This window comes from Lepus europaeus, chromosome 6, assembly GCF_033115175.1.
Source record: "Lepus europaeus isolate LE1 chromosome 6, mLepTim1.pri, whole genome shotgun sequence".
NCBI classification, from domain to species: Eukaryota; Metazoa; Chordata; class Mammalia; order Lagomorpha; family Leporidae; genus Lepus; species Lepus europaeus.
In genome coordinates, this window is record NC_084832.1 from 96,266,299 (window position 1) to 96,288,843 (window position 22,545).

Below are 22,545 nucleotides of genomic sequence, written 5' to 3' on the forward strand. Positions count from 1 at the left end.
TTCCTCCTGGCTTTGGCCTGGCCCATCCCTGGCTGCTGTGGACATCTGGGGAGTAAGCCAACAGGTAGAAGATCTGTCTCTCCCCCTCTCCCTGCCCTCTCTCTGTCTCTCTCTGTTGCTCTGCCTTTCCAATAAACAAATCAATAAATCTTAAAAAACAACTTAAAAAAGAGACGACAATGATGTCCCTACTCTGGAGTGTGCCTTAGGACGAGCAGGCAGCAGCTCCCGTCTGAGAGTTGCTTCGTGCCAGGCCTTTTGCAGGTGTATTTGGCCCCGCAGGTCCCAGGTTTTGCGTCTGGATTCACCCAACCTTGTACTGAACGGACGCCTTTCCCTCGTCATTCTTGCTGTGCGGTATACAACATATTGTATACAACAGAGTGCAGCCATTATTATGTGTTTGGTGTTTACACTGTAAATGCCCTGTGTTCATGTCCACCTTTATTGGATTGTGAGTGATCCAGAGAGGTCCCCTGTGGGTACCGAGGGACAGGCTCACACCAGCCACGAGGGCAGGAGCAGTCTCCCCATTTACAGATGAGAAGAGGACACGCAGAAGTTGGATTTCTTGCTCGAGACCCCAAGCCAGGAGGTGACAGAAGCAGAGCGCAGGCCCTGCCTTGCTGCTGTCGATTGTCTGCTACCCTGCGCTGCACCTCAGCGAGTGACTGACTGGGCCTGTGTCCCTGGTGTTTGGGACCCGGGGGCCAGAAGGAGACTCTGCTCTGCACGGCCGCCTGCTCGGGCTGGGCCCGCCTCGGCCTCATTGCCGCCTTCCTCACTGACCCAGTGTAGGACTGTGCTCTCTTCTAAACCATGGCACCTCCTTTTCTGTATTGATTTTAAAAATTATAAAAACACATTTCCAGGCAGGCACTGTGGTGCAGAAGATTAAGCCGCCGCCTGCTGTGCTAGCATCCCCTGTGGGCACCGGTTCAAGTCCCAGCTGCTCCATTTCCCTGCTACTACACCTGGGAAGGCAGTGGAGAATGGCCTAGGTATTCAGGCCTCTGCCACCCTTGTGGGAGAGTCGGATGGAATTCCTGGCTCCTGGCTTTGGCCTGGAGCAGCTCTCGCTGTTACAGCCATTTGGGTGGTGAACTAGCGGGTGGAAGATCTCTCTCTGCCTGTCAAATAAATAACTAAAATCTTTAAAATTTTTTTCAAGCATGTGTTTTAAGGACTCAGTAATGAAACTTATTGAGTAGAAGTGAAAGAATCTCTACAGCCATCTCCCGACCTCAATCCTACCACTCACCAAATGGAATTACTCTCAGCTGTTGCGTTAGGTTTCTCAGACTTTTTTTTGAATGAATGTGTCATGTTTAGGAAGTGTTTCAGATTTCTCAGAGTGCTGTATTGACATATCTTCCTTCCTTGTACATCGCAGGTGGAAAGCTGCAAGTGGGTAAGACAAGCATCCTTTTATGTTAGTCTCCACAGCCCCTGCCCGAAAAAACACCTTTTCTTTCTTTTTAAATGACAGTTAAAAAATATTTAATTTATTTATTTGAAAGGCAGAGTTACAGAGAGAGGTAGAGATGGAGGGGTGGTATTCCATCTGCTGGTTCACTCCCCAGATGGCTGCAATGGCTAGAGCTGAGCTGATCTGAAGCCAGGAGCCAGGAGCTTCTTCCTGGTCTCCCACATGGGTGCAGGGGCCCAAGTGCTTGGGCCATCTTCCAGTGCTTTCACGGGCCATAGCAGGGAGCTGGATCAGAAGTACAGCAGCTGGGACTTCAACTAGCGCCCATATGGGATGCCAGCACTGCAGGCCAGGGCTTTAACCTGCTGCACCACAGCACCAGCGCAGAAACACCTATTCTTGATGGATGGGTGAGCTGGGGAAAGCAATGCAAGGCAGGATCCCTTTGGGGAGACCTTGGGGTCACCAGGATGGGAGATCTGGGAGCTGCAGGAACAGCGCACGTGCTACCACTAAGTCCCCAGGCAACTGGCCTGGCTGCCAGGGTGTGCACACAGGCCCCAGGCTGCAAAGTTGCTCTCCTGTGGGTTGTCTGGTGGCCGAGGGGAGGGGGGCGGAGGGGAAGGGGGAGGCATGAGGGCGGAATGTGGGCTGGGCCAGGTTTCGAATTACAAGTGGCACAGAGGCCTGCTGGAACCACACTTTAAATAGCCAGGACCCGCCCCTGCTCCCTGGGACAATTCTCCTGGGGACTGGACCTCCGGCAGCCACTTCTCTTAAGGTTTGGAATGTTTTCTCCTCTCTCTCTCTCTCTCTCTCTCTCTCTCTCTCTCTCTCTCCCCCTCCCTCTTCTGTCTCTGGGTCTCAGACTGTGGGTTGGTGGATCTGTGGGACTGACAACCCAAGAAAGCCCTGATCGGCTGATACTTCAGTGTGCATGTGCAGACGCTGGGCTGTTCTCCTGACTTTTGGAAGCATGGGTGGCTGATGACTTAAGGGACAGTGTGATTTCGAGAACGAGGACCCTGGATGGAGAGGGAGCATGTCTGAGTTTAACTTTAAGAAAACCAAGGTGTTCTCCTTCGTGAAATGAGACCATGATCAAGTCTTTGACAGGACTGACAGAAAATGAATAGCTGAGCGTCTGTTAGGGCACCGTGCACGGGGTCTTCCAGAAGTTCACGGCAATGGGTAGGAAGAGCAAACTGCCTGCATTTCACAATTTTTGCAGTAGCCCGGACTTCCGTGCTGATTCCGTTTTTCACGAGCTTGTTGGCGTTTCCCCGGCTATCTCCTCACTTAATCCTGTGGCAACGTGAATCCTCTCATGCCCACTTTTGCAGATGAGCAAAGCAAGGCTCAAAGTTACTCATTAACTTCCCCGAAGTCAGGCAGCGGCATGAGAAAAAACTCGGGTCGGAACCCAGGCTGGGGTCCCTCTGCAGCCGGCGTCCTTTCAGCTTCAACCTGCTCCCTTGAGCGGCCACCCTAACGAGGGCACCCTAGGGGAGGGTCAGGAAGCGGAGGGCGATGAGTCTCCAGCGCTGGGCGATGTCCCTTAGGTGGGAACGGCGGCCCCGAGCCAACACAAGACCTTAAACCACCTCCTCCAAAGGATGGAGGAGCCCTCGTGGGTCCCGTGGCTAAAATTTCCCCACCTTAGCCCATGCACGATCTTTGTAGCCTGCTCCTAACCTGTCAAATAAGCAAAGGTGCTCAGTGGATGCTGACTTCTTGCTGGGGAGGCAGAGCCTGTTTGGGGGCAGTCTGTGGCCAGGAGGGGCGCCCTGCTGAGAGTGTTTTTGGGGCCTAAGACTAAGCCCATCCACCCACATGCAATAGGGGGCAGGGAGGGCTCACTGGAGGATGCTTCTATTAGACAGCTCCAGGAGCTGGAAGTGCAGGCGAGCTGGACTGGGTTCGAGTCCTGGCTGTGCAACTCCCCAGCTCTTTGGCAACAGGCTCCTCCCCAAGCTGCGGCTTCCTCTCTTCCCCTGGGAAGCAGCAGGAATGCCGCCCGCCTCTCAGGGCACTTGTGTGAATGAAGTGCACAGATGTATGTGAAAATACCCAGTGCTACATGCACCCACGTGCAGTCTCACCCTCAGCCCCAACAGCAGTCGGGAAGGGAGCACGTTGACCGTGAGAGGTTTCGAACGGCGGCTCTGTTGTCCACTCTCCCTTCGTTCCCACCGACAGGGAAGGAGGAGCCCCTGGCTGATTTCAGAGAGAGGAGAGGGAGCGTCCAGACAGGCCCACTCAGCCTCTTGCATCCCTTTAGGAGGATTTCTAGGAAAAAATCGTTTTACTTTTTCAGAGTACTCAAATAAAAACACATTCTTTAGTGAGGCTGTAGAGTATACAGATAAGGCAGATATTCCGGTGGTCTGACCACTAAGAGAGGAACATTTCGGTGGACAGCCTATCTTTCAGTGCTGGTAAATGCTTCATAAAATACTTGGCAAGCACAGTTGTATTGCATGTGATGTCTTCACTCCATATGTTGTAAACAACCTCTCATTTCACTACACTTGTTCTTGCAACACAATTTTAAATGAGTCTATGGTAGTCTGTTGTGTGCATATGGGTGCCACGGTTTACTGACCTGTCTACCACTTAAAATTTTTAATATTTTCTCTATTTGAGAGAGTGAGATTGACAGACACATAGAGATCTCTCATCTGCTGGTTCACTTGCCAAGCACCCCACAACTGCCAGAGCTGGACCAGGCTGAAGCCAGGAACTCAATCCAGATCTCCCATGTGGGTGACAGGAACCCAATTACCTGAGCCATCACCTGTTGCCTCTCTAGGGGAGCATTAGCAGGAAGCTGGGATGGAGAGTGGAACCAGGACTTGAACCGAAGGCACTCAAACATGGGATGCGGGCACCCCAAGTGGCGGCGTTAACTACTGTACCAGACGCCCGCCATCCTCTCTACATTTATGTCCTTTGTTTGTATTAGCATTTAGTACCTAAACCAAATCCTGACCCTCAGTACAATGATTTCCTTAGGTTACATTCACCGGTTGGCTTTGAGGTCCTCCCAACAGTCCCCAGCACACAGAGTAAAAGAACGGAAGCACCAGCCAATACAGACGAGGCTGGCTGGAGGGTGGCAGGGAGCACTTGGAACCCCAGGGACCTGTGCAGTGGAAGCCAAGCCTGCCCTTCCTGATACAGGGCAGGAAAATGTATTCTCCGGGGTCATGACCCAGCTCGCCCATTCTCAGATGTCAGAGGAGGGCCAGAGCCTGCAGGGGGGGATGGGGTGGGGAGGAAGGCATGCACCCTCTCCCAGGATATTCATTCCCTTGGGACCTGACGCGTAAAGGGAGTGAGGAGGAGGAGGAGGAGGTAGAGGAGGAGGAGGAGGAGGAGGAGGGCTTTGCTTTTGAGGTTTCCAGCAGTAAGTAACACAGCACCCCACTTGTTTTTCAGGTGGGATGGATAGCAGGGTCTCAGGCACAACCAGTAATGGAGAGACGAAACCAGTGTATCCAGTCGTGGAAAAGGCGGAGGAAGATGGCACGCTGGAGCGGGGACACTGGAACAACAAGATGGAGTTTGTGCTGTCAGTGGTTGGGGAGATCATTGGCTTAGGCAACGTTTGGAGGTTTCCTTATCTGTGCTACAAAAATGGGGGAGGTGAGAGCCACTGTGCCACGCCACCCACCCCTGGAAGGAGGACGCCTTCGCTTCCTGCACCTGCTGGCCCTCTGAGAGTTCTTAGATGTGTAGGATGCTGGCGGTCAGGAAGGACCTAGAAAAAAATCACGTGGCGTTCGCAGGGCTCGTTCTCTGAGTGTGACGTCATAGAAATAGGAGTGCAGACTTGGAACTGGATGGACCAGGGTCTGGGTTCAGCATCTGCTCCTTAGGCTGTCTGTGGTTGTGGCCAAGTTTTTAAGCTCTCAGAGTCTCAACTGCCATCCTGTGAATTGAGATGCTAAGCCTTGCTTTTCCAGGTTGCTAGACAGAGTAGAGCTGACGCACGTGCAGTGGCTAATAAACAGCAGCAACGCTGCTGCTGCTGCTGACACCAGATTGCTGTGTGGTCTTGAGGTTCCTGAGCCTTGACCTGGCATCTGCCACCATGATGTCCCCTGAGCCACTCATCACAAACCCCTGCCAGGACTGCGCTGTGACCTTTGACACGAGTGGCTCTGCCTTTGAAAACTTTCCGGGACAAGTGTGCGCGTGCGCACCTGTGCACTTGTGCAGTTCTTCATTGTTACTACTGGCTTCTCCTTCTCCGGGCTTGGCTCGCTGTTACGCCCGCAGCAGCCGCGGCGCCTTATTACCTACTGCCAGAGGATGGCAAGTCTCTGTTGGGGAGCCCCTGAGGGGTTTCCTGGGTACTGAGGGGTGTTCTGGCTGATCTGTGGCTTAGCGAAATCTTGTTGGCGAGTAGGTCAGGTTCTGTGCGGAGCCGGCAGCAGGAGGCAGAGGCAGGTCACCAGGGAAAATGCCAACAGCCGTGGCGGTGGCAGCGGCAGCCATCCTGAGGCTTGGAGAGGCCTCTATCGCGACACCCACCCTCATGTGGCCGTCTCGTGCTGGCTTCGGGGGGAACACACGGAGCCCAGACTGGAGGTGGGGTCAGCTGCAGACTGGCTCTGGGTTGTGTTTTTCAGAGGGAAGGGAATGGGCTAATGTGTCCTTGCTCCCCAGGAATTTCTGGCCAGTGGCCTGAAATCACAGGACTTTGTTCAGGACACATCGTGAGGGAAGGAGGGAGGCCTTCCCACTTCTTCCCTAGCCCTGGACCCGCCACATGCTTGTTTAGGAATTCAGGCCTGATCGGCCCCGCGTTAGAGAAGTAGGTGAGGGGTGGGGCTGGCCAGGGCACAGACAGGAGGCCTGGGATGTAAGCGGGCATCTGGGACTCGGTCTCTGGAACCCAGTAACCGGCTTAGCGCCTCACGTGGCAGGAGGATTAGGAGGTGAGCAGCTTTTCCCAAGCCTCTCTGGAATTGGGTAAAGGTTGGCCTGGGAATTAGCAGGAATGGCTCCCGGAGCTGGGAGTGAGTGGCGTCCAGGCCTGAAGCCGGGACAGCGGAGGGGAGTGTGGGGAGAGGGGCTCGCCCTGTTTGATTTGTCTGGCAGTGCGTGGGTTCAGGCTCTGCCACAGGGCGGTGGGGTGAGTGTGAGCGGGAATGTGCTGACTGCGTGGTGTGTGGAAGTGCAGAAGCAGGAAGCAAAGCGTGCCCGTGGCCCGTGGCGGAGGTGGTGGGGTGGCTGTGGTGGGTTCTTGCTGCGTGGATAGGACCTGCCTTCCCGCACGTGATCCCAATGGGTAGTCAGACATTCTTAGGGGTCCTGGGATCCAGGCACATTCTGTTTAACCCTTCTACCACCCCGACACTTTCTCCCCCTGAGGAAGCACAGAGCTGACAGCAGCCGGAGGGGAGCGTACGGAGGGACTTTGGAGCCAGATGCTAATCCCAGGTTTGCTGTCAAGGGCGCGAGTCACCCAGGGCCACTGGGGGAATTGACAGACAGGCCTCTTTGATCAAGGACGAGTATGGTCATTAGAGGAACTCACACCTGCCTCATTTTCTGGTGTTCCAAGGTCACTCTGTCATCAACTGACTCCTACTAGGAGAACTTTACATATTTGCCATACGTGTGTGTGTGTGTGTGTGTATGGACATGTATATATATGTATACACACACACACACTCATATGCAAATACTCCAAAGATGTGAAGATACAGTAGCTCTCATTTGAAGTGAGTTCCAGAGCAGGGAAGGGGCGGAGTCAACAGCAGGACAGGGGAACAGGGGAACGCTCCAACTAACTCATCCCCAAGGAGAACTAGCCCTGGCACTTCCTCCTGTCATCTTCATGTCTTGTTTTTTTAATTCTTTCAATATATTTTAAAATTTTCTTTGGAAGGGAGAGAGAGAGAGAGAGAGAGGGAGAGATCTTTCATCAGCTGATTTATTCCCCAAGTGGTTACAATGGCTGGGGCTGGGTCAAGGCAAAGCTAGGAGCTAGGAAGTCCATCTGGGTCTCTCATGTGAATGGCAAGGGTCCAAGTACTAGGGCCATCTTCTGCTGCTTTCCCAGGTGCATTCGAAGGGAGCTGGATTGGGAGTGGCATGTGGGATGGTGGGGCTGCAGGTGGTGGCCTGCCCTGGTAAACCACAATGCCCACCCCAAGGCCGCAGACATTTTGAATACGATACTTAACCTGGATAAAGAAGCCCATGCACACGTCAGAAGCAACAGGTGGGCTTTTAGGGACGCGGTTGGGGGGCTGCCCGTCTCTGTCATCCCTGGGCAGTCTTCCTGCTTGTGCAGGACCCGTCATGCATCCACCTCCAAGCCTCTTCTCATGCTAGTGGCTTTCTTGAGTCTCCAGTCTCAGATGCATGGCACACAGCCGGCCACGCCCTGGCTGGCTGAGGTAGACCACAGGTGCCTCCTAGCACTTGGCAGCTAAACCAGACCATATCCTGTCCTCGTTGTGGCGGCGGGGGGGTGGGGTGGGGACAGATAATAAACACAGTTGGCATGCAAATTAGACAGTTGTCAGGAGTTCCTGAGTGCAGTGGGGACCGGAGATCAGGAGTGTGGATACGGTGGCCTGGAAGCCTCGTGGAGAGCGTCTGAGAACAGGCTTGCCAGGAGGCAGGTGCAGAGGGCAGAGCAGCAGAAGCTGGTTGGAGGAGCCTGGAGCAGGTGCAGTGAGCAGAAGGTGAGGTCCAGGAGAAAATGGGCTGGCTGGGCTGGGGGCAGATCAGGGAGGGCCTTACGGGCCATTGCAAGGTCTCAGCATTTATTGAAGTGCCCCGCGGAGTGAGCGGAGGTTTTGAGCTGGGGCTGTGTGAAGGGTGGAGGAGGGAGGAGCGAGAGCAGAAGCTCTGGGAATCCCCCTGCACTCCTTCTTTCTCTCCTTGTGGGTGGTCACCCCAACACCTGGCCCCGGATGCTTCCTCCAGAAGCTGGGTCTTTGGCAGGAGCTCCTCCAGCTCCCTGAGCTCCCCAGCACCCAGGATCCCTGCGACTGGAGCCCCCGCAGCTGGGGCCCTGAGCCGTGGGTGTCTTGTGGGGAAGGACTGTGGGGTGGGCGGCAGCAGAGCCCACCTCAGCTCTGGAGGGTGAGGAGGTGAGGAGGCGAGGAGGTGAGGAGAGGGTGCACGGGGACACCTTGAAAGCTGATCTGCTTGTAAGGACCACAACCAAAGGAAGGGGGAGCGCTTCTCTTCCATTTGTGTAAGAACAGTCACGTTTTATGGCATGGGACAGTTTGTCACATTTCCCTGCCTTTCCTCCATGCCCACTGCTGGTGCCGCCTCACGGCGCTCCCTGTGGCCCGGCTGCTGCAGCCCATGGCCGGTTTCCCTCTGTGACAGCCGCTGGGGCACTGCCGAGTCCAGAGCACCTAGCAACTCTCCAGATGCGAGTCGGTTTCGCCTGTGTCACAGGGGAGATGCCAGCACCTGTTAGCATTTTCACAAGGCCAGTGGGGGTGACACAGGGGCACAGGCACCGGGGCGTGCCATCTGCTGTCCTCTGGGGCTGACTCTTGTCTTTTGAGGGCGGTGATTGGGGGAGACCAAGTAGCCGCTCAGGATGCCCTGGTCGGCACCTGGGTTCCTCCTGGGTGCCTCCCGCACTTCCAGGGTCAGCAGGTCCTCCTGGCAGGTGTGGACTTTACTCCTGTGCCAGGTGGCCTAGGTGCTCGCAGTCAGAGGAGGCGGGAACCCACTGCGGTTAAAGATTGGCTCGGTTGATTGGGCAAGAGCAGGCCGCGTAAATAGGGGGAGGGCTTGAGCCCCAGCCTGGTCGCTTCCTGTTCTGGAACGCTTGGTGCTCTCAGCAGGAGCTGTTCCTATCGGCTACTGGATCCTTTCCAGCCTAATTTTCCCCTCGTGCTCACCAAGTCTTGGATTAATTTATGGCCCGATGAGGCTGAATTGTCTGATCATCCAGAGCCCTCTGAGTGCCTGAACTGTGCAGGTGCTCGCTGCATCATGACGTGTAGGCGAGAGGCTGGACAGTTGGAAGAGCCCAGGACTCTGCTTCACACGTATTTGAAGTGCACAGCTTGATCAGTTGAGGGTACATCAAAAAGTTCATAGAAAATTCAATTAGAAGATAATTTCTTTTTGGTGCAAAAAAAAATGAAATCCATGCATAATTTTTATAGTAAACATTTCTGTGAATTTTTGAAGGCCCCCTCAGTCCAGGGTGTGTACACCCCTGAAACTACTGCCTTGTCAAGAAAACGAACTCATCCATCATCTCCAAGAGTTGTCTCCTGTCCCATTCTCATCCTCCCCCCACCTCTGCCCCCCTCCCCACCGCACCCCAACACAACCACGTCTGTTCTGTCACCATACATGCGTTTGGCTTTCTTAAGTTTTCATATGCACAGACTCATACACCATGCACTTTCTTTATCTGGCTTCTTCTTTTTAAAATATTTATTTATTTATTTGAAAGTCAGAATTACAGAGAGAGAAAGAGAGAGAGAGAGAGAGAGAGAGATCTTCCATCTGTTGATTCACCCCCCAAATGGCTGCAACAGCCAGGGCTGGGCCAGGCTGAAGCCAGGAGCCAAGAACTTCATCTGGGTCTCCCATGGGGGTTCAGGGGCTCAAACACTTGGGCCATCCTCTGCTGCTTTCCCAGGAGCATTAGCAGGGAGCCTCCTAAGATATAGAGCAGCCAGGACTCGAACAGGCGCCCATATGGGATGCTGGCACTGCAGACAACGGCTTAACCCGCTATACCATACGCCGGACCCTTTATCTGTTTCCTTTCACACACATAATTATCATGAGATTCGTCCATGTATCATTTCCTCATGTCAGCAGTTGAACCCTTGTTATCCAGACTTCTTTTTTTTAAGATTTATGTTATTTGTGGGGTGGGAGTGGGGGAGGGAGGGAGGGAGGGAGAGAGAGAGAGAGAAAGAGAAAGAGAAAACAGAGAGAGAGAGAGATTTTCCATCTGCTGGTTCACTCTCCAAATGGCTGCAAAGGCCAGGGCTGGGCCAGGCTGAAGCCAGGAGCCTGGAACTCCATCTGGGTCTCCCATGTAGATGCAGGGGCACAAGCACTTGGGTCATCTGATGCTTTCCCGGGCACATTAGCAGAGACCTGGATCAGAGTGGAGTAGCTGAGACTAGAATCAGCACCCACGTGGGACGCCCACAGCAACTCAGCCCACTGTACCACAACAGTGGTCCCACACAACCTTTTGTGGAGCAGAGTTTCATGTTGACAGCATTTGTTCCTTTAACAAATTGCTCCTCTATCTGTGTCCTCATTTGCATTGTTTCCAACAAGAAATTTGATGAAATATTTTTTTTTGGTGTGCCTTCTTCTGTATGTATGGGTTTCTTGGTGTGTGTGTGGTTACCTTCAACGCGTCCTCTAAAAACCTTGTTATCACTGGTTTAAATAATGTGACGATGATGTGTCTTGGTTTAGTTTTCCTCATGTTTCTTGATTTGGTGTTTGTTGAGCTTCTTGGATCTAAAGATTTATAGTTTACATTGAATTTGTAAAAATTTCAGTCATTATTTCTTTAAATTTTTTTTCTGAGCCTTCTCTCTTTTTATTTTCTTCAGGTGATCTAATTATCAGTATATTAGTTTGTTTGAAGTTGTCCCACAGCTCACTGATACCGGTTCTTTTTAAAAGATTTCTTTTCTGGGGGCTGGCATCGTTGGGTTAAGCCACTGTCTGCAATGCTGGTATCTTGTATAGGAGCACTGGTTCTAGACCTGGCTGCTCCACTTCCAATCCAGCTCCCTGCTAATGTGCCCAGGAAAGCAGTGGAAGGTGGATCAAGTGCTTGGGCCACTGCCACTCACATGGGAGACCAGGATGGAGTTCTTGGCTCCCGGCTTTGTCTTGACCCAGCCCTGGATGTTGTGGCCATGTGGAGAGTGAACTAGTGGATGGAATATCTTGCTCTCTCTCCCTCTCTCTGCCATCACTGTGCCTTTCAAATAAATAAAATCTATCTTTTTTTTGTTTTTGTTTTTTCACTGTGTTTTATTTGAGTAGTTTCTGCCAGTTTTCATGTTCACCGTTCTTTTCTTCTCCTGTTCCTGCTGCCATCAATACCATCCAGTGCACTTTTCATTTCATACATTGTTATTTGCATTTTTAGAAGTCTGATTTAGGTCTTTTCCAATAATTTTCAAGCCTCTAACATTTTGAACATGTGCAATACAGTTGTAATAGCATTTGAAAAGCAGAGTTGGAGGCAGGGAGAGAGAGAGATCTTCCATTGCCTGTTTCACTTTCCAGATAGCTGCAATGGCCAGGGCTGAGCCAGGCCTGGGCCAGGAACCAGGAGCTTCATCTGGGTCTCCTCTATGGGTACAGGGGCCCAAGAACTTGCACCATCCTCTGCTGATTTCCCAGGCACATTAGCAGGGAGTTAGATCCAAGGTGGAGCAGCTGGGATATGAACCAGCACTCATATGGGATGTCGGCACTGCAGGTGGAGGCTTTACCTGCTACGCCACAGTGCTGGCCCCTGTAATGGCTTTATTTACTTGTTTGTTTATGTTTTTAAATATTTATTTATTTATTTGAAACTTAGAATTACACAGAGAGAGGAGAGAGGTCTTCTATCCACTGGTTTACTCCCCAGTTGGCCGCAACAGCCAGAGTTGTGGTGATCTGAAGCCAGGAGCCAGTAGGTTCTTCCGGGTCTCCCATGCGGGTTCAGGCACCCAAGGACTTGGGCCATCTTCCACTGCTTTCCTAGGCACATTAGCAGGGAGTGGGATTGGAAGTGGAGCAGCCGGGACTTGAATGGGTGCCTATACGGGATACCAGCACTGCAGGTGACAGCTTTACCCGCTACACCACAGCGCCAGCCTCTGTAATAGTTTTTTAAATTTCCTCATATGCTAATTCCAATGTCTGTGTAGGTTATAAATGAGATTCAATTCATTGGTTTGTTTGTTTAGTGTGAGTAACTTTTTAATATTAAAATAGCTTGCTTTAATGTTACATCATTTATTTATTAAAAGTGAATGAAGAGGGCCAGCGCCGCAGCTCAATAGGCTAATCCTCCACCTTGCGGCGCCGGCACACAGGGTTCTAGTCCCGGTCAGGGCTCCGGATTCTGTCCTGGTTGCCCCTCTTTCAGGCCAGCTCTCTGCTGTGGCCAGGGAGTGAAGTGGAGGAGGATGGGCCAAGTGCTTGGGCCCTGCACCCCATGGGAGACCAGGAGAAGCACCTGGCTCCTGCCTTTGGATCAGCGTGGTGCGCCAAAAAAAAAAAAAAAAAAAAAAAAAAAAAAAAAAAGGCAAATATAAAAGAAGCAACTCTTCATTCACTTTTTTTTTTTTTTGGACAGGCAGAGTGGACAGTGTGAGAGAGAGACAGAGAGAAAGGTCTTCCTTTGCTGTTGGTTCACCCTCCAATGGCCGCCGCGGCCAGCGCACTGCGCTGATCCAAAGGCAGGAGCCAGGTGCTTCTCCTGGTCTCCCATGGGGTGCAGGGCCCAAGCACTTGGCCCATCCTCCACTGCACTCCTGGGCCACAGCAGAGAGCTGGCCTGGAAGAGGGGCAACCGGGAGAGAATCCGGAGCCCTGACCGGGACTAGAACCCTGTGTGCCGGCGCCGCAAGGTGGAGGATTAGCCTATTGAGCCGCAGCGCCGGCTTCTTTTCAATTTTTTTTTAAAAAAGATTTATTTGAAAGGCAGAGTTACAGAGAGAGAATGACAGAGAGAGAAAGATATCTTCTACCTGTTGGTTCACTCCCCAAATGGCTACAACAGCCAGGGCTGGGCCAGCCTGAGGCTAGGAGCCTGAAACTCCATCTGTGTCTCTAATGTGGGTGCAGGGGCCCAAGCACTTGGGCCATCCTCCACAGCTTTCCCAGGTGCATTAGCAGGGAGTCAGATTGGAAGTGGAGCAGCAGGGATGTGAATTAGTGTTCATATGGAATGCAGGTGGTGGTCTAACCCACTGTTCCAAAATGCCAGTCCCCATCTTTTCAATTTTATGGCTGAAAAACTTAACAGATCTTTTTGAAATTTTAATTAACACATACTAATTGTATGTATTTATGGGGTACACTGTGATAATTTGATTCTTGTATGCAATGCATAATGATCAAAGGAGGGTGATTAGCATCTCCATCTGCTTAAGCAATTATCATTTATTTGTGTTGAGAATTTTTGAACTCCTTTCCTTTAGTTCTTCATAAAATAAATAATAAATTGTTATAAGCTATAATCACTATGCAGTGTTATAGAACAAAAGAACTTGTTTGTTCTACCTAACTGTATTTTTTTAAAAAAAGTTTATTTCATCTACTTGAAGAGCAGAGAGCGGGGAGTGAGGGGAGAGATCAATCTTCCGTCTTCTGGTTCTTTCCCTAAGTGGCTGCAACAGACAGGGCTGGACCAGACTGAAGCTGGGAGCCCGGAACTCCATCCAGGTCTCCCACATGAGTGGCAGGGGTCCAAGAACTTGAGCCATCATCTGTTGGTTCCCAGGATGTATTAGCAGGAAGCTGGATCCAAAGTAGAGCAGCTGGGACTCGAACTGGCCCTCTGATCTAGCATGTGGGCACCGTAAGTGGCAGCTTAATATGCTGCACTCCAGTACCCCTCATCTAACTGTATTTTGGTGTCCATGTCCGCCTCTCCGGCCTCCCTCCGCCTAGCCTTCCTTCCCTTTCGCGACCACCTTTCTACTCTCTGCTTGCACGAAATCAACTGTTGAAGCTTCTGCCTAGGAATGAGAGCATGTGGGATTTGTCGTTCTGTGCCTGGCTTCTTTCACTTCAACATAACGTCCTCCAGTTCCAGCCATGTTGCCATAAATGACATTGGTTTAGTGGCTGAGTAACATTCCACTGTGCATGGGTATCACGTTTTCTTTAAGCACCCATGTGTCGATGGACACCCGTGGGTCACGTTTTCCTCCTCCCTTGCTTTCCTTGGGATTTTTGAATGGATGCCAGAGCTGGTGAAATTCCTGCCTTATTGGATGCTGGATAGTTTTGTGTTTCTGTTCTGGGACCCGTGAAGCCAGCTGATCCTTTTGTATGCTGCTTCGAAGATTTCGTAGGCGGGACTGAAATTGTGCTTGGTCCAGGGTGAATTATTCCATTCTGCCGAGGAGATGGGCTGCTGCGCGCTCTACCTGATGCCCAGTGACTCTGGAGGTTGTGTCTGACCAGTGGGAGGAGGCTGTGTGAGCACGGTCTGTTGCCTGCTTCGGGTCATTCCTGCACACAGTGTCCTGACCTGCACCCGCAGGGAGCCGGAGGGGACTCTCCCAGGGGCTCCGGTGTCCCTCTCTGTGTGGTTCTCCCTGCCCTGCTCTTGGGTCTTTCCCGTGGTCTTCCTCTCCAGGAGATGGAGGTGCAGGGCAGAGACAGTACCAGCATCTCTGGCATCGGCAGGCTCATGTCAGCCAGTAGTCGTGGAAACAGAAGCAGAGAGGTTCCTCCAGGGAAATCTGATTTCAGCCCGCTGAATGTCGCTGCCTACAGGGAAGTGCAGTCATTCCATGGAGGAGAATGATGGCCTGGGGACTTTGCTGCTGCTCCTGGGTGTCCGCCATCCCTCACGCCTTCTAGGCAGTGGCTGATGTTCAGCGAGGAGCAGACCTGGGTAGATGTGGTTGGAAACGAGGCATGAGGCTGTGTCGCTCCTAGGTCACTTGGAACCTCTGGCTCCTCCCTGCTGCGGCTCCAGGCATCTGGACAGGTGTCTCCTGTAGTTCTGCACATTGCCCGCCCCAGGTTTCCAGCTGGCAGGATGGGGTGATAGCGGGAGGAGGCGAATGTGGACCGCCAAGAGGATATGGCCAGGTGACACGCAGCCTGCTTTCTACCCACAGGTGCCTTCTTCATCCCCTACCTCATCTTCCTCTTCACCTGCGGCATTCCTGTCTTCCTCTTGGAGACAGCACTGGGCCAGTACACTAGCCAGGGCGGCGTCACAGCCTGGAGGAAGATCTGTCCCCTCTTTGAGGGTGAGTAACTTTATGCCTGGCTCCGGGGTCTCCCCACTTGTTGCTCCAAACCTCACTTGGAAGGGCCGAGTGCTGAGCAGCAGGTGAGGTCCAGGTCAGACTCAGTGTCTCTGTGTTAAACCTCAGTGTCTGGGCTGAACTCTGAACTGGTCACCTGGCCCATCAGAGGCCAAGGGAGCATTTTACTCCAAAATAAAAACCAAGAAAATTGCATATGTATGTGTGTGCATGTAACTTTGTAATTTGTATATGTATGTTTGTAGTTTTCTTTTAAGTTTTATTTTGCAATAGAGACTCAAAAACTCAGAGGTCTTGTGTACCCTTCCTCCATTTTCCCCAGTGACGGCATCTTACCAAATTACAGCACAGTGTCAGAACGGGGAAGGCGACGTTAATACCGTCCCCAGGCCTTATGAGGTCCCACCAGTTTTCCTCGCAGCCATCTGTGAGTGTGTGAGCGCGACTCTGTGCAGTTCTGTCGCGACGGCAGATTCGTGCCACCACCTCCACACCAGGCTCTCTGTCACACTCCCCGTTCATGGCCAAACTTCCCTGTCCCCAACGTCTGCCCTCTGGAAATGACCAGTGCCTTCGTTGTCCATCTCTATACATTTGTCATGTTGAGAAGGTTCTAGAAATGGAATCATGCAGAATGTAACCTTTCAAGACTGACTTTCCCACTCCGCGTGATGCCCTTAAGGCCCAGTGATCCACCTAGATCGTGTGTCCACGGCTTGTTCCTTTTCCTTGTTGAGAGCAGTGTTCCCCAGTGCATCAGTTCCACAGTTTAACCCTTCACACTCCGAACAACTGAGTTGTTTCCTGTTTGTGGGTTTTATTTCATTATTTTTTCTACAGAATTTCTGTATCTATTAACAGAGTGGGACCAGTTATGTTCTCCTTTTTTTCAGTTAGCTGAGTTTTTTTATTTTCTGCAGGCTGATCATTTAATTGCACAAACTTTCATCAAGGTGATAAATACAGCATCATTTGCTTACTTGTAAGATTTTTTTTTTTTTTTTTGACAGGCAGAGTGGATAGTGAGAGAGAGAGACAGAGAGAAAGGTCTTCCTTTTTGCCGTTGGTTCACCCTCCAATGGCCACTGCGGCCTGCGCATCTCGCTGATTTGAAGCCAGGAGCCAGGTGCTTCTCCTGGTCTCCCATGCGGGTGCAGGGCCCAAGCACTTGGGCCATCCTCCACTGCCTTCCCGGGCCATAGCAGAGAGCTGGCCTGGAAGAGGGGTAATCGGGATAGAATCGGTGCCCCAACCGGGACTAGAACCTGGTGTGCTGGCGCTGCAAGGCGGAGGATTAGCCTGTTAAGCCACGGCGCCGGCCTACTTGTAAGATTTTTATATTCTGCTATTGTGTCTATGCATGTAGATAGCACCCGCACCTTTGGAAATGATTTCTTTGGGAAAAAAAGTCCTTGGATTAGAATGACTGGATCCAGTGTGTAATCAGGTTGCTATCTCTTGATTTTGTGGACCAAGTTGTCCTGTGGAAGTATTTTACTGACTTCCAGTGTCACCAGGCATGATTGGCATGCCTACTGCTGGGTTCTTTCAGTGGTTCCAGAACATTGGTATCGCCCAGAGACCTTCAAAGTACACTGTAGCTGGAGCTCCATCCCGGACTACGGGATGTTGTAAAGCATCCCTAAGTAACTCTGATCAGCAGACAAGCCTGGAAACCTCTGAATGATGGAGTTTCTAAAAACGCTCACTAAAGCCATGTGTAGTTTCATTTTGCACACCTACAATGGCTGGGTGAGCGTATTGCAGACTCACCGTACTTTGTTCTGTGAGAATTGTTGGTCCCTGCTCTTAGCTTGTGCTTCCCTGTTTCAGAAGGTATCACCTGGGCAACATGCACTTGGAGTTAGTGTCACATTTTTGAAAGGAACTTTGAGCTGGTGAACTCTCAGGACAGGATCTAGAATGTGTGCAGGAAACAGGGAACATGCAGCCACAAAAGGGATGGAAGTCCCCTCTGACCTGCAGAGGGCGGGGGCTGGGGTGCAGAGGAGTGAGCCGGGAGCCAGGAACCGAGGCCCCAGGCCTGCTTTGGAGCGCTGTGATGGAGCACGCACTCTCCTCCCTGGGGCTGGGCACTGTGGCCATGTCCCCAGCCCAACCCTGCAGCTCCCCTCGCAGGCATCGGCTATGCCTCCCAGATGATCGTCGTCCTCCTCAACGTCTACTACATCATTGTACTGGCCTGGGCCCTCTTCTACCTCTTCAGCAGCTTCACTCTTGACCTGCCCTGGGGAAGCTGCCACCACGAGTGGAATACAGGTAAGGCTGCCACCGGAGGCCCTTCTCCGCCTCCCACTCTGCCACATTAACCAGGAATGCGACATCTCTGCATCCCAGGCAACCCAGTGCCCATCTCAGGACACGTTAGGAATTGGCCAAGTAGATCATGGAGAGCTTACGTCAAAAATAAGACCTGCGGTCTGGCGCTGTGGCGCAGTAGGTGAAGCCATCGCCTGTGATGCTGGCATCCCATATGGGCGCCAGTTCGAGTCCCGGCTGCTCCACTTCTGATCCAGCCCTCTGCTATGGCCTAGGAAAGCAGTGGAAGATGGCCCAAGCACTTGGGTTCCTGCACCCAGATGGGAGACCTGGATGGTTTCTAAGTTCCTGGTCCAGCCCTGGCCGATGTGGCCATTTGGGGAGTGAACCAGCAGATGGAAGACCTCTCTGTCTGTAACTCTGCCTCTCAAATAAATAAATAAATAAACAAACACAACTTAAAAAAAAAATAAGACTGTGGCAAATGTTTGGCCATCTCATACTGGAGGCCCTGGATTGGAATCCCAGCTCCACTCCCAGTGCTAGCTTCCTGCCAAGGCACTCCCTGGGAGACAGCAGTGATGATGCAAATAGTTGGGTTCCTCCTACCCACATGGGAGACCTGAATCGCGTTCCAGGCTCCTGGCTTTAGCTTGACCCAGCCCTGGCCACTGGGGGCATTTGCAGAAGGAACCAGTGGATGGCAGCTCTCTGTCTGATAGTCTCTCTCTGCATCATAGACTTAAAAAAAGACTTGAAGCATCCAATTCATGTATTTTGTAAATAGAACTGATTTTTAAAAATGTGGTATAGCTTTGTATTTCTATTTGAAATGTGGTTAGTTTGATAAATCTATATATTATTTGTTTTTTCTTGTTTTTTTTTTTTTTCCTTGTATCTTCTTTCTAAGACTATTTTAGATCTTTCAAGCTTATCTTCATCTGGACTTAATTAGGGGAATGAGCTCTTTTGTATGTCACCACTATAATTTAGAACATCAGTGAACTTGACCTGTGCTTATAAGACTGCACAAACCTTCTATGGTGATAGAATCACCAAATCGAATGTACGGAAATCAACAGTAATGTCTAGGGCAGGACTGTCATGTGCTTGTGAAGATGAAAATGCTCTCTGCACTAGCCACATGGTAGCCACTAAGGACACTTGGCTATTGAGCCCCTGAAATGTGTGAAGAGCAGGAGGTCAACGTTTTCATTTAAGTAGCCATGTACGGCTAGCGGCTGTCCTCTTGGCCAGCACAGATGGAGAGCATGTCGGACAGAGTTGTTCAGCTTCTCCGTGCTGGTTGCTCCAATACTGTTTGGGGCCCGTCCACGAGAACATCCATGAGAATTGAAGTGGTGTTAGCCTCAATTACTCCATTCTTGTTCAGATAGATCCCCAGCCCTGCACCAGAGCTGCATTCCCCGGTCGCCCCAAGCCTGTGTTCATTTTTTCTCCAGTGGATCAGCACCTGTGAGAACCCCAGCCCCACCGCGGCCATTCCCCCACTTCCTGTCTGCTTATTGCCTCAGATTTTGCCCTTGATAGTAAGATCTCAAGGGCAGCCCATTTTTTTGAGGACGTTTGTCTCTGCAGCCTTCCTGCTGAGTGCAGTGCTGGCTGTCTAATAAGCACTCGGAAACATTTGTTGAATGAATCAAGGTCTGAGAAATCTACTTTATTCTAACATTTTTGTACCCCCCAAAAAAGCTTTTATTTAAGGAATACAAACTTCATGCATTTCATAAGTACAATTTTAGGAACATGGTGATTCTTCCCACCGTACCCGCCTTCCCGCCCCTCTTTCTCCCTCTCTTATTCCCATTCTTTTTTTTTTTTTTTAAGATTTATTATTTATTTTAAAGTCAGCGTTACACAGAGAGAGGAGAGGCAGAGAGAGAGGAGAGAGAGAGGTCTTCATCCGCTGGTTCACTCCCCAATTGGCCACAATGGCAGTGGTTGTGCTGATCCAAAGCCAGGAGCCAGGAACTTCCTCCGAGTCTCCCATGTGGGTGCAGGGGCCCAAGGACTTGGGCCATCTTCTACTGCTTTCTCAGACCATAGCAGAGAGCTGGATTGGAAGTGGAGCAGCCGGGTCTTGAACAGGTGCCCATATGCCACTGCAGGAGGCAGCTTTACCTTCTACACCACAGTGCCGGTCCCTCCCATTCTTATTTTTTCACTAAGATCTATTTTTGATTAACTCTATACTAAGTAAGGAGTTCAACAAGTTGTATGAAAAAAAAACAAAAACCTGTTCCTCAGAAGTTGAAACAAGGGCTGTTCAAAGTCATTGCATCTTGAAGTGTCAGTTTCACTTCTATAGGTTACCTTTTTAGGTGCTCTATCAGTTATCACAGGTCAGGGAGGACATAGGACATTTGTCCTTTTGGGACTGGCTTACTTCACTAAGTGTGATGTTTTCCAGTTTCATCCATTTTGTTGCAAACGACAGGATTTGATTTCACTGCAGGTGGCAGCTGTATCTGCTATGCCGCAGCGCTGGGGAGCCCCGGGGTTGTAATCTTCAGTCATGTGGTCAGAAAAAGCCTAACTCGGATGACTTCAGCTATGACGATCTGGGGGAGGCGGCGGACCGTGCGGCTGAGACGGGGACCAGCACCCTATGTGCAAAGGCCCTGGGTGCACTGTGGCTGAAGAGTGCAGGGAGTAGCAAAGGGCACACATGGTGAGGTTGGGTGCTGCAGGATTGATAGAACAGGGCTGGAAGATGCCTGGAACAGTTTTGGCTTTTTTCTTTGAGTGAGCTGGGAAGTCCAGTGCAGGGTTTTAAGCTGGCGCGGGGGGGGGGGGGGGGGGGCACACAAAAAGTGACTCAAGGTTCAACAAGGTGGCCCAGTATGGAGCTCTAACTGGGGGGCTGGGGGCATCCTGGAGCCTTGAGATAGCAGTAGCCTGCACCAGGTTACTGGTGCAGTGTAGTGTAGTGGCAATAATGCGAAAAGGCCGATTCTAGGTATTTGGAAGGTAGAACCTTGCTAATTTGATGGCCTGGAGTCTAGCTGACATGCGGTCATTGACGAGCTGTGACAGGCCGCTTGTTTTTTTAAATGTTGATTTATTTATTTTGAAAGAATGACAGAGAGAGGGAGAAACAGAGAGAGTTCTTCCACCCACTGGTTAACTCCCCAAATGGCTACAATGGCCAGCACTTGAGCCAGGCTGAAGCCTGGAGCCTGGAGCTGCAGTGTGGGGAACAGGGGCCATATGCTCAAATATTTGGACCATCTTCCGCTGCTTTCCCGAAGCGCCTTAGCAGGGAGCTGGATCGGAGTCAGAGCAGCCGAGACTTGAGCCGGCGCCCACGTGGGATGCTGGCACCACCCGAGGCAGCTCTGCTCACTGTGCCACAGCGCCGGCCCTGAGCCGTAGCTTTCTGACCTGGCACCTGGAAGGCGTCATTATTCCTCCAAGGTTGTGACTTTAGCAGGACAGCTGCCCGGAGACATCTGTGGGCTCTGAAGCAGCTGACACCCCGAGTCTCTTTCCTAGCACCATGCAATAGCGCAGCGGTGAGAAAACATACCCAGATACAGACCCCCGTGTGGGGGTGGGGGTGTGTGTGTGAGGGAGGGAGGTGGGGGAGTGCTGAGTCCCTCTGTCTGTCTGCCAGGGTGCTTTGTGCAGACAGCTTCAGCCTTGGCTCCTTCCAGACCCCCCTCCTCCCATTCTCCTAAAACCCCACCCACGCTCTCTAGCCTTGCCATGTGGCCTGATGACCTTTCTCTTTCTCCCTGCCCTGGGTCCCCGGGTAGAGCACTGCGTGGAGTTCCAGAAGACAAACGGCTCCCTGAATGTCACGTCTGAGAACGCCACCTCCCCTGTCATCGAGTTCTGGGAGTAAGTGAGGCCCCTCCCCCTTTGACCTCAGAGGGCAGGGGGCGGGCTGCGAGTGGTGGCCCCTCCTGCTATGCGGCGAGGGCGGAGTGGCCATCTCCTGCTTCATCGGCGTGGCTCCTTCCTCTTGCGCCTGCATTGAATGCAGGCCTGGTTTCAGAGAGGGGAATTTTGCAATTCTTCTCTTGCTGAGTCTCCCCTTTCCTCATCCACGTCCCTGTCCCCATGGCAGGCAGTGCAGGTGCAGGGGCAGCCACTCTCCCACCCACCTTCCTCTTCCCCTAGTACCGACTCGCTCAGGGTTCCTGATAGCAAAGCATCCTGAAACCTTGGCTGCGAAAACACACATTTGTACCACCTTCCCTGGGTGAAGTGCGTGCTCGCAGCAAACTTGCCAGGGAGCAGTTTATATTTGCCATCTTTTACATCTACCTGCATCTTTGGGCAAAGGAGAGCCTCATGGGCTCTAGTGAAAAGGGTGGACCAGCCTTTGGACAAGAGCCTGGAGGCCTGGCCCTGCGGCCTGAGGCTTCGTGGGTTCTCACACAGAGGCTGAAAGACAGAGTGGAGCCACGCTCGGCCCTTCTCTCCCCAGGAGGAGGGTCCTGAAGATCTCAGATGGCATCCAGCACCTGGGGGCCCTGCGCTGGGAGCTGGTCCTGTGCCTCCTGCTCGCCTGGGTCATCTGCTACTTCTGCATCTGGAAGGGCGTCAAGTCCACGGGCAAGGTGTGTGTGGAGAGCATTGCCCTCACTGGGGGCTGTCATTCGGGACTCCCCGAATGGGTTAGTCAGCCTTTCATTGCTGTAGGCAATGCCTGGGAGAAGCTACTTATGAAGGAAGGAGGTTGACTGTGGCTCAAACAGTCCAAGATTGGTAGCTGACTGGGGGGACTTCCGGTGAGGGGGTGGATGGGAAAGTGGAGGGTGGGCAGAGAGGGGGCATCACACGTTGAGCCAAGAAGTGGCTGGGCCTGGT

The 22,545-nt window shown here is 51.9% G+C and overlaps 1 protein-coding gene across 4 annotated transcripts in view; it reads left to right on the forward strand.

Annotated features, from left to right (window-relative positions):
• Positions 1-22,545, forward strand: part of SLC6A13 (solute carrier family 6 member 13) — a 62,462-nt gene that overhangs the window by 24,085 nt on the left and 15,832 nt on the right. Inside the window, exons 1-6 of one of the 4 annotated variants that reach the window (XM_062194639.1) lie at positions 2,147-2,210; positions 4,871-5,077; positions 15,274-15,408; positions 17,566-17,706; positions 21,486-21,570; positions 22,163-22,295. In XM_062194639.1, the coding sequence (XP_062050623.1) occupies positions 4,876-5,077; positions 15,274-15,408; positions 17,566-17,706; positions 21,486-21,570; positions 22,163-22,295 (696 nt within the window). In that variant the 5' untranslated portion in view covers positions 2,147-2,210; positions 4,871-4,875. Of the gene's footprint in view, positions 1-2,146; positions 2,211-4,870; positions 5,078-6,205; positions 6,376-15,273; positions 15,409-17,565; positions 17,707-21,485; positions 21,571-22,162; positions 22,296-22,545 lie in introns of those variants that run through there. The other 3 variants (XM_062194640.1, XM_062194638.1, XM_062194641.1) reach the window with 3 other exon arrangements.